This window comes from Nyctibius grandis, chromosome 16 (assembly GCF_013368605.1).
Source record: "Nyctibius grandis isolate bNycGra1 chromosome 16, bNycGra1.pri, whole genome shotgun sequence".
NCBI classification, from domain to species: domain Eukaryota; kingdom Metazoa; phylum Chordata; class Aves; order Nyctibiiformes; family Nyctibiidae; genus Nyctibius; species Nyctibius grandis.
In genome coordinates this window covers 2977992-2989857 of record NC_090673.1, presented here as the reverse complement: position 1 = coordinate 2989857, position 11866 = coordinate 2977992, and the positions used below count along the sequence as shown (strand labels likewise).

The 11866-nt window shown below is 48.0% G+C and overlaps 1 protein-coding gene across 4 annotated transcripts in view; it reads left to right on the top strand.

Annotated features, from left to right (window-relative positions):
• The first annotated feature begins 4395 nt into the window (after positions 1-4395).
• The window catches only part of SEC16A (SEC16 homolog A, endoplasmic reticulum export factor), a 30034-nt gene continuing 22563 nt past the window's right edge, over positions 4396-11866 (top strand). For all 4 annotated transcript variants that reach the window (XM_068413808.1, XM_068413807.1, XM_068413806.1 and 1 more), the window contains exons 1-2: positions 4396-4480; positions 7894-11781. In XM_068413808.1, coding sequence (XP_068269909.1) covers positions 7969-11781 — 3813 coding nt within the window. In that variant the 5' untranslated portion in view covers positions 4396-4480; positions 7894-7968. The remainder of the gene's footprint in view (positions 4481-7893; positions 11782-11866) is intronic.

Below are 11866 nucleotides of genomic sequence, written 5' to 3'. Positions count from 1 at the left end.
CTGGAACTTAGTGGTTTTGTTACAGATGATTGGTTGAAATCTGGGCTGGATACCCGCTGGCTTTCAGTACTGCAGGACTGCCTCTTGGCACAAAGTACCAGCACTTTCCTAACGTCTTGTTCTCTGTGTTAAAGCTCAGAGCAGGGCTTTGGACAACAAAACTTTCTCCTTAATTTGTGCGAAACTCTCACCGACTTGAGCCGTCTGGTTTGAGCACGGCAGGAGGGGCTCTGCCCAGGTAGCCCTTTACCTGTGCTGGGGATGCTCTGGTGTCCTCTCAGGCCTCTGCTATCAGGTCAGGATCTAAAGGGGAAACATTGAAAAGTTGTTTTAAAGAACGTCACTCGCGCCTGTTCAAAGTAGTGTATCCTGTCACTTCAAATCTTTGCTTTCTGATCAGTTTTTTAGGAGCGTTCTCTGGCTGATGAGACAGCCAAGGGTAAAAAATGGCCACATGCTTTTAATTACATAGCGCCTGTGGAACCAGAGCCCTCTACGAGTGGTGTGAAGAGTTATGTATGGTGCTTCCTACTTCACACACACCGCTGAGCGTACGGCTGGGCTCTCGGATGTGGCGGCTCGCACAGATAGGAACTGGAAATCCATCCCACGACACCCCCGAAGGGCAGCAGAACCCGAGGGAAAGTTTCACTAGAGCCACTGCAGGCACAAACACCATGCAGAACTGTTTGCTGTCCTTGCTGCACTTAAGATTTTTAAGGTAATTTAATTTAATTCTTTCTCTTCCCCACAGGGACTCTGTAGTCCAAATGCAGCTGCAAAGTCCCCAAATAACTGGATATAAATAGCTGAGCCATGGACCTCCTCCCAAATCAGATAAGCCTGGTAACTCCTGGAATGCTGGTATTTTCCACTCCACGGCCAGGGAGGGAGTCGGCATGTGCGTACAAGTACCCGGTATCCAGCCCCAGACGGATTTGGGGCCACCAGACATTTGCTTGTCAGAAGTTGGTGCTGCAACAGTGAAACGCGGCACCTTCAGAGATCAGGGAGGCGACGTGCGAGTGTGCAGTCCCTGCAAACTCCATGGAGAGAGGTATTTTAACTGAGGACAAATCCCTCTTCCCCCTGCGAAATGCAGTTCACCAGCAAGGATCTCATTACCCCAAGGGACACCCTGGAGATGGGCTTCCTGAGACGTGCTCTTCCCCCCAGTTCGGTCTCACTGCATCCCATCTGGGATACGCTAAATGAAGTGCGGCTGCCTTCACCACGATTCCCACATGTGCTGCCCATGAATCGTGTCTGGGAACATCCAGCCACGTTCCCACGCAGCCCGTCCTTCCAGGCTTCTCCCACACGTACACGTCCCAGCGCTGGTGCCCATGGCTGGCTGCAAGTATGGCATGCCTCCGTGCTGCTGGTGAGACTGGGAGATGCTCATGCCAACGTCAGGCATTAGCAAGACTCTCTTCTCTCTGGTCTAGTGTGCAACACTCTGGGCACGGCAGGAATTTGGCCTGGAATGGATTAAAAAAGAGGGGTTATGAGGATGCACAAGACAAGATGACATTGCAAGAGGCAACTAAACATATGTGGCTCATTTAAGAAGCGAGGGGCTGCAAAGCACATAATTTTCCATGAGGATGGGTCAGAGGGACAGAATGAGGAAAGAGGGGGCTAAATAGCAGGGAAAGAGGCAAAACAAAAAGGTCTGCATTGGCACATGAGTAGATACTAATAAATCGGCCACAAGGTAATTCAAACTAGTAGTCAGAAAGGGTTTTCTAAGCAGTAGAGGAGTAAGGATTAGTTTTTAAGTTTTTTAAGTGTTTAGCCCCCCAATGACTCTTAAATTTATGAAGGTGTCTGATGACTCACAAACTCCTGCCAGTCCCTCGTTCCTGCTTTCCTGAGTGGGTCCATGAGATGATCATGGGGTCACAGATCCCCAGCTGGGACCAAGGCAAAGTTAAATGAGAAACGAGAGAAACGGCCCCGGTTTCAAACGCTCCCTCCACACTCACGGTTTTCCCACCAACTCGCTATCCAGAAGGATTTGCCTTTCCTCAATCCCCTCCAACCAGCCCATGTTGTCCAACCATGAGCTCATCTTTACCTTGTGTTGGTAAAGATGCCAGGAGCCGAATTTCAAGCTCTCATATCAACAGAAGAGGTGGAGGAATGAATGGGTCATGGCAAGCAGAGGTGGTTTAGCATTCCAGGTGAAAAAGGCTGAGAAGCACTAAAATTATATCCGATGCCAAGAGAAGGGTTCAGAAGTGTTTGTGTAAAACAAGATTAGCACCGAGCTATTCTGATGGCAAGTATGTTGATGGTGTGAGGAATGGGTGCATCTGAACCATTTGTTTACATGCTGGAGGGCTTGTTCGGTTTATTCTTTGTTTTCATTATTCCTGCTCAATTAGATGGGGCATTTAGAAATTGCTACTCGGTATTGCTTATACCTCCAGGCTATTGGTGTTTGCTCAGAAAGTTGCTAACAGCTGCTTGAACCCTGATTGCCGAATTGTTACTGCAGCACAAATCACCCCCTTAAGAATGTACAAAAGGAGCCAAATTCATCTAAGGTGTAGCCTCTCTCGAATTACACGGGTTACTGTGGCTGGGGTAGTTTGAATAATCGCAGCAACTAAATGAGTAAATAAATAAAGCCCAGCTTGTCCGGGTTGGCTAACCTGATACAGAATACTGATACTCATAAGAGAAACTCTCCTTTAGCCATTTTCCCTGTTTCTAAACTCGCTTTTAATAGCGAGCTCCTGGGGCAGGGCTGGGTTTATGGATGCCTGCAACCTGAAGGCTGAATAAATTATCAGAATTTAATGGGAAAAGGTCAGCATCATTCGTGTGGTACCCCAAGGAAGCTGATGAAGCAGGAGAGAAGGACACATGCTGTCCTCTTCCCGCCAGCGAGCCTTTTTATTTGTAACGGGGCACTCTCGAAGTCCAGCACTGTGCATTTGCTGAGTACAGCAAATCAGTTAGAAAGCTGCAGGATCAAAAGGGATTGAATGTCTTAATGTGACAATTCTTTATAATCACATACTTATCAGGAGAACAGCAAAGGTGAGATCTCATCATTAGCGTTTGCATTGTGTACGTGTGCATATAGGTGTCTAAGAAGAGTGTTAGAGATGTAAATATACAGCTACAGGTGTAAGCTGTTGATGGTATCTACAGAACACATATGTATTTTTAAAAAGCCAATCAGGCTAATGAAAATCATGTTTCCTCAGATCACACCTGTTGGGGGAAATATCAAGGGAGGACCAGGGCTTTATTTGCAATTCATGCCTGTGTAGGGAAATTGTACTTGACAAGCTGGTTTATAAGAATGTTCCTACAAAAGAGGGAGATGAAAGGCGCTTTAAAAATCACAGCGCTGCCTCTGCTCCCCACCTCGGCATCAAAGCGCTGCTGCCCCTGCCCGGAGTGGGCTCGGAGGGTATTACCCTGCTTTAATGACCCAGCGTGCAGAAACAGCTCTCGCGCTGATAATGACCCTTGATTAAGATGTTTGTTTAGGTCGTTTGTATTTTCCCCGTCAAGGCTTGTTGTTGGGGCAGTATCGGCGCGGCGGGCACCGCCTGTGTGCAGGCTGGCGGATGGGACACGTCCCTCGCCTTGGCACAGGGGCTGCCCCTGAAAAGCTTCGTGTTCGCGTGAAATAGACCCTCAACACACTGATCCCCCCCGGACCCGCGGGGCAGGGACGGCGCTTTGCAGCAAGTAACAGTTTCCTACACTTCTTCCCGAGCCGCCCGGCTCCCCCCGGCCCCAGCTCCCGCCCTGACAGCAACGGGCTCACGCTGCCCCCGCCGCGGAGGCTGGGGCCTGGCCGGGGCCTGGCGGTCGTCTGTCCCGCCCTGGCGGCCGCCTCCGCCACTGCAGCCGCCCCGGGAGACCCGAGGGCTTGGAATTCCCGGTGGACGCCCGGCGGCTGCCTGCGGAGGCCGAAACCCCCACGGGACCGCGCTCCACCAAGTCCCGGCCAAGGTCAGCGAGGCCCATGGAGGACAGCGGCTTCGCAGCACGGCTGCCACCCGGGGAGAAGGGCCCCCGCAGCCCGGGCCCCGCCGAGCGGACAGCCAGCGGCGGCGCAGGGACCGGCCGCTCTCGCAGCTGCTCCAGCCGGGACTCGAACCCGCGACACCCGAGTCGGCAGCCGCACTGCGCCTGCGCCAGGCCGGGGCGCTGTCAGCACCACTTCCGCCCTTAGCGGTCTCTTTTTTTTACCCTCCGACGCTTTTTCCTTCCCCCTTTCCCTTTCAGGGAGCGCGGAAGGGCGGGGAAAGGGGGAGAAACACAAACAAGCGCGCGCGGCGCCGGGCCCCGCACGCGCCGTGACGTCATCGCGCTGCGCGGCGTGACACGTCGGCGGCGGCGGAACTGCCAGCCGGATGTTCCAAGATGGCGGTGAAGGCGGCCGGTGCTGCGGCCGTGAGGGGGGGCGGTGCCTGCTGCTGAGGGGTCTCCGTCGGCGAGGGGCTGCCAGGTACCGCGGGGCGGGGCTGGGCGCTGCCGCAGCGTGGCGGAGGGAAGGGGCGCGCCGGGCCGCGGGCAGCCGGAGGGCTGGGGGTCCCGGACGGGCTGCGTGAGGAGCGCAGGGCCCGAGGTGCGGGCCACGGGGCTGGCGGCGGCCCGTGCCCCCTCCGCGCGGCTGGAGCTGCCCGGCGCTGCCGTGCCTCAGCGCGGGGGGGGGGCTCAGGGCGGCGGCAGCCGAGGCCGCCTGTTACAGCGCAGGGAGGCGGCGGGTCGGGGGCAGCCCCGGGTCTCGGCGCCCGTTCCCGGCTGGGGCAGGTTGTGGTGCCGCAAGGAGCGGGGAAGCCCCGCCGCAGCCAGCGGGGCTGTGCTGCCCCGGCGTCGTTTTGCGGGATTTGGGGTGCTCTGGGGCGCCTCGAGGGCCGCGGGCGTTCCGAGTGATACTTTATGCGGTGGGGGAGAGAAGACGAGGTCCTGGGGTCAGGAGTATCGCCTGACGTTCGCTATCGTGTATTGCCTTTGATGAGACCCAGCACTCCTCGCAGCTCGGGGTTGTTTTTTCGAGTTGTCAGGTGTGGTAGGTCTGCACTTTACTGGAGTAGCAACTGGTGCTGACTCAGTGGTACAGTTGCCTGAAAGTGTCCGGGACCTGCTGGTGGGATGGACTGGTGGTCAGTGTCCCTTACAGAACTAATGGGAATGTTTATGCTGCTGCTGTCCGTGAATCATATTAAATTCTGTGCTTTTGATTCCCAAAGAGCTCTTTTTGCTGAATAACACTGTCCAAGCTGTTCTTGTCTTTGGGATTGCAGCGGGGTTTTTTATTCACTTTGTTCTTGTCGTTAAGAATCTGTGTATGTGAACATGTTATTTGTTGTTTGGTACATGCACATATGTGTGCAAACGCGTGCGTGTTTATAAGCACACACGAGAATTAATATTAGTACTCTGTAACCTGCTTTGTGGGCATCCTTATTCTTCTTTAAGAGTAATTTATTTAGCTTGTGTCACTTGGAGATAGGATTAAATTAATTCACCCCAAATAAATTATTCCTTCATGCAGTTAAAATTTCACAGAGGAGTTTAAAACTAATCATGGATATAGATCTCACCAGGTGAAAATTATGGATGGCCTTGTCTAGAGGGTAATTTTAATCTTTTTTCTTCCTCTTTGGTAATGTTTTCTTGGCACATCCTGAAACACCTTCTACAATTGTTATTTCTGGTGACTAATGTTTAGCAGGCTGCTCTGCATTATCTGTTAATAAACCTGCTGAAAGTTAAGAATTTCCAAACTAGATAAAGCAGAGATGGATTGCTCTTAATGTACATAGTTACTTCTCATTTCTAAATTTCTTAAAATCAGCATTTCTGTTAGTACTGGATTGGGGGCAGGGAGAGTCAGTATCACCGAGGTGATATCTTCTGTTTAAATTACCTGACACGGGCACGTTCATTTTATTTGGACTCAATTCTTCAAACCTTGCGTGCTTTTACTACTGTGTGCAGTCTGTTAATATTAACTTTCCTTCTGTAAGGAATCTGATACCCTCGCATTGAACTTCTGTAACGCAACATTACAGATCTTGTCATAGGAATGGCAAGCCAGTGCTTTAAAGTAGAACTCTACAATTAATTAGCTTATTACTAGTACTGGTTGTTACAAAAATGTGGTAAAGTATTAGGATTTTTCTCTTTGTGTACATCTGATAAGACACTGTAAGGAGTGAAGTCCACATCAGAAATTTGGAAGTGGGTATTTAAGTTGTAAAAACAGTTGGCTTTTGTGCTCAACTGTATTTCAGAAACAGCTTTTCTGTTAAGAACAGAACTGTTAGGTAGATATCAACAGTTTGTCAAGTTCAGAGGTAACTGTCTTGGCAGATGTTTTAATTAGCTTTTTTTTCTCCCCACTTCACTGTATGTTGCATAAAAACTGTAGTTTATTTGGAGGGGAGGGAGGAGTTTTTGCAGTTAGGTTAATACAGTAAAGAACGTGATGAAAAATAAATGGGGGTAAGTTGTAGTGATGTCCAATGAAGTCTGTCTAGATCATGCTGTGGTACTGGTCAGTATACTTTTTATTGGAATTTTTTTTGTTATAAATCTTCATGAAATACATGTGGTTACCCAGTGTTCACTCACTGTGCGTTTTTGTTAACCAGAAACCAGAAGTGTGCTGCATTTGAACTTCTCTATAGCTATTAAAATTTTGGCTTGATTACAAACATCTGACTTTTCTGGCTTCCCATTTTATTACTCTTACTGGCGAGATGCTCAATCTTTAAAAAAAAAAAAAGCCAACTAAAAATCACACAGCTTTTGTCTGTCTTCTAGAAACAGGAGCGCATCTGGTAGGAAATAATTGCTGTGGGTGCTTCACTTTACATGATATAAACCGTATTTGTTGTGTGCTGTTAGAAAACAAGACTATCACGTGTTGCTAAAGCTTCCCTGAGCTGAACTGGACAAGTACTGAAGAAGAACTCTAGTTCTGTCAGCTCCCCTCCTCCCCAGATTGTTAAGGGGTGATAAAATTGAACAATACGTGTTCCCAGTTAATTTACTGAAGTTTCTGTGTACCAAATTCCTAACTGGTATTGTTTGGAGTTCTTGCTGGCAGAGCTGGAATGCTTCTGTGCCTGTCCTTTCCACCCTGAAATGTAGCTATAACTCTGATACTGTACCAAAGTCCTGCTAGTGTTAAAGTGAGAACATTGATTAATTGACAGGTGGGAGGAGTTTATTATCTTTTATATTCTTAAATGCAGTTTGACTATTATGCAGTATTCACCTAGAAGAGAGAATATTTGTGGTAAAAACCCAGTTGCCTTTCTCAAAATAAATAACACTACTGTTTTCTTTATTAAAACAAAAATGGATTGTGTTCTGTTGAGGGGAATAATAACTGATGAATTCTTTCTTGAGACGTTTACTTCTCATCTTACCTGCAAAAAGATCTGCTCACATTGAGCAACACGGCAACAGAGCTGAAGATCGTCTCTAACAGAATTAGAGTTGGATAATTTCTCATCTCTAATTAAATGGAGCTTGCATTGTGCTTGAAGATTCTGTTGTAGGCTGACTGCTGCTGTGTCTTGTCTGTAAAACAGATTTGTGGAAATGTAACAGTATCACACAATTGGTGCTTTAACAGTGAGATTTTAACGTTTGTACAGGACTGAGCTATTTGTTAATACGGCTGTTAAGAAATGTGCATTGTTACCACACGGTATTAAACTTCATTAATACTGGACTGGGATTTAGAGATACAATATTATGTGTAAATTTCTTATGTGTTCTGGAGAATAGATATTTTTCACTTCCAAGTTCTTGGAGTAATTTTTTTTCTAAAATAAAAATTGCTTAAGCGCTGCATGTATTGCGAGAAAGGAAACTGACTTGTCATCTTTTTTGCCTTAACAGGGTGGAAGAAGGACTCTGTCTACGGCATCCACTACTAGTTTGTCACCTAGCATCTGACCCTGCTAGAAGGCCATCATGCAGCAGCCCCCACAGACTGTTCCAGCAGGAGCGGCGGCTCCACCTCCTGCAGGCATTGCTCGGAACATGTACTGGAGAAACAGCTCGCTCAGTAAACGAGCAAATGCAACAGCTGCTCCAGTGCAGCCTGTGACAGACCCTTTTGCGTTTGGCAGACAAACTCCACAGGGTTCCCCTTTAGATAATCCATCCAAGGGCAATGCATTGGTTATGCAAAGTTCTTCCCCAGCGGCGTTTCCGCAGCCAGCCGTTATGCATACTTCACCGTCACATGCAGGGGACAATCCCCATGGACTGCATACGTCTTTATCAGCTCCTGTATCTCAACCAGGAATAAATACCTGTACGTTTTCTAATGTTCCAACCCCTTCACCGTCCCCAGGATATGTTATAAGTAGTACTATGGAAGTGCATCCAAATGCAGATCTCGGACTCCGTGGGCCTGCAGTACCATTGCATTATAATACAGGAGCAGCAGTTGAAAATTCTTTCAGTGTGCACCCTGGAATGTCTACGTCAAACAAACCTGGAGGTAGACGAGATATTAGTAGAGATCCAAATGATGTTCCTTCAGGACCCGCTGCAACAGCGTTCTTCCCTCCTCCTCCTCCTCCTCAGCAGCCTGTGTCTCAATTGAGGCCTGTTCAAGGTAACCTGCAGTCTCCAGTTCGAAATTTTGTGCCCTATCCTGAGCAGTCTTCTCAGATTGACGTTCATAACGTTTCTCAGTCTTCTGTTAGCGCTTCTCATCCTCCTCCACAGACAAATTTACAGCAGGGTCCTGTACACCAAGGTATTCCACAAAATATCATGCAGACACCTTTATCCATTGGTTGTGAAAAGAATGGGAAAAATGGCTCTGCAAGTAGCAGTCATCACATGAACAGCATCCAGCCTGGAAATGTCTTTAGGCAGAATACAGAAATGACCAACGCTTGGTTAAATCAGCCATACCAGGAACAGTTTTACCCACAGCCACCATTGCAAGGCTCCGGTTTTGTCGTTCCCACGGCTCAGGAAAATAACCCCCAAAACCAGTCTCCAGGTATGTCTGAACCATCAAATAGACCTGTTCCCACAGATCGAGATTCAGGAACACTCTCCATGTTTTTCAAAGGGGATGAGGCAGAAAATGAAGAAATACTTTCGTCTGAAAAAAATTACATAGTTGAGAAAACGGAATTTGATGCTTGTCAGCCAAATTCGGCATCCTTGTATCACCAGCCAGTGCATCCTCAGTGGGTTGCAACTAATGTTCTCTCTCAGGCACAGATTGGTACAGGCTCAGCCAACGAGATGGTACAAAAAGGAATGGATGTCCAGTACTTCCCCAAAATTGTAAGTCAGCAGGACACACAGGCCGCTAAGCACTCTATGTTTGTTGGTGATGACAAGGCACATCTAGGTGACGTGTCTGGGAATGGTGGGTCACAGTATGAAAACGTTGAGAACCTGGAGTGTGTTCAGAATCAAGAAGTGCTGCCAAGTGAACCGCAGAACATCAATGCTTCATCCCCTGCTGCTGGTCCTGAGCCGTACAGATACGGATCCTTCCCAGGTCAGATGCTTCCAAAGAATGCTGTTGTGAGCCATGCTGAAGGAGGACCAAATTTGGAGGCACCTGATTCATTATCACATCCTGTCCGACCAGATAGTGTATCTTCAAACTATAGCAACATTAGCCATAGGAGTGCTTCTAGCTCAGCAAGACCTCAAGAGCAAGTCGGTACCTTTATTCAGCAAGAAAGTGGGAAGCCTGATGAAGAATCTTCTGCTCTCTTCTTTAAACAGATTGACTCCTCTCCTTTGGGAGGCGATTCGAGTGAGCTAAATCTGGGCAAGAACTACCATGGTAATTTATCCCAGCCTCCAACTCCAAGTCCTCCTAAGCCTACAGGAGTATTCCAGACAAGTGCAAATAGTTCTTTTGAACCTGTGAGGTCCCATGGAGTTGGTATAAAACCTGCAGAGATTGACCAAGCAAAGATGGTGGTTGAATTAAGAGAGAACCACTCGAACCAAAAGAATATCAAGAAGAATACAGCTGTGCCAGCAGCATCCCCGGGCAATCTTGAACAGCCACCTGATAATCTGGAAACTATTTTCATGCCTCAGGTACACCCATTGCCTCTTGCAGTCACTGGTGAAGCTGGACATATGTTGCACTGTGGACCTGTTATGGAAAACATACAATCAATATCTGAGAGAAGGTCCTCAACAAGAGCTCAGGGAGCAGTTAAGAAGTGTGATAGCCCAGCAACAACTTTGTGGGCTCATAATGAGTTACCTAATTTTGGGGGAAATGTTCTTCTAGCTCCTGCTGCTCCTGCAGTGTATGTACCTGCCAAACAAACTGTAGAAGTCATTCAGCCACCAGAAGAAGGCCTGTCTAATCAGCAACCAAGTAAACCAGGGACTTTTGCTGTGCAGCTTTCCGAAGATGGAAATATATCTTCTGAAAATCTTGAGAATCCTCCCAAAATGGGAGAAGAAGAGGCACTTCAGTCTCAGGCAAGTTCTGGTTATGCAAGTTTGTTGTCTTCTCCACCTACAGAGTCTTTGCAAAATCAGCCTATCCTGATTGCTCAGCCTAATCAAAGCTATAACTTGGCTCAACCAATTAATTTTTCTATTTCTCTATCTAATCAGCTAAGCAGCAATGAAAACAATCAGCCAATGAAGGACTCTGGGGCTGGGGACAAGCCTGCAATGGGTTCCCAAACTTCACATGCTGGTGGGATCATTTCTGGGGAAAACATGCCATTACCTGTGATGCAAGTTGGATCTCTGTTAGTTAATGCACTTCCAAATGCTAATCTGTTAAAACATAATTTATTACAAAGCCCTGTTAATTCCTCTGATACTGCTTCTAATCAGCCTGCAAACTTGCTTATGAAAACTCCGCTTAATTTGGCTCCAGAAGGGCAAAAGAATGTTGATATGGAAGGTTTTGTTCCTGAACTTGTTAGCAAGCCAGGGGCTACCTCATCTGTTTCTCCTGGGACGAATCTCCCCAGCGGAAGTGCGAGTGCACTAGTCCCCCCTGTTAATTCTGTAGTACAAGCTAATAATTCTGCAAGTCATTCAAATAGCAAAGAAGAAGCTGCTGGAGCGCTTGACTTCACAGTATCACGGACGTTGGAGAAAAGCAGTGCAAGTAGTTCTGTGCAGGTGCATAACCAGTCACTTCCTGGTGGTCTGCTATATCCTCAACAGTCAGCTGGTGGTGCTGGCCAGGTGGGTCCTGAGATGCATGACAAACAACATTTCTATCAACAGGTGACAAAAGATGTACAGCATCAGGCTGTATCAGACAGAGCTGTACAGGGAGCATTGCCACCTCAACCACAAATGCAAGCAGCTCAGATGCAGCAACCAACATCATCTGGGCAGTCCTCAGTTCCTTCAAACTACCTGACGACCACAGGGACTAAAGCCATGCAGGCATCACAGCAGCGTGAGAACCAGGTGCTGAGTAACCATCCTCTTCCTGTGGGTCTCCAGGAGGCGAGTTCAGCACAGCTGACAGCAAGGTACGATGAGACAAGTCCCGATAGGCAACCAGCGTCTGGACAGCCATCGAGTGCTCCACCTTCCACAGCCCCTTCGACCACCACCAGCCAGTCAGTCATGCCAAATGTGCAACAAGACCTGCAGCGTCCGTCCCTGCCTCCGACTCCTCAGGATGCCTTTGGTCCACCCCAGAACCCTTACTACTACTATAGACATCCTTATGATGCTTACCAGCCTCCATATCCGCCACCTTATCCTCCTGCAGACCCCAGAACAGCAGCTCATCTTTATTACATGGTAAATTTTTATTTTCCCTCCTTCCCCCCTCAGTATGTATTAGTAATTTTCAGCTTTGAGGTATGAATTTAAACAGTTGTGTCAT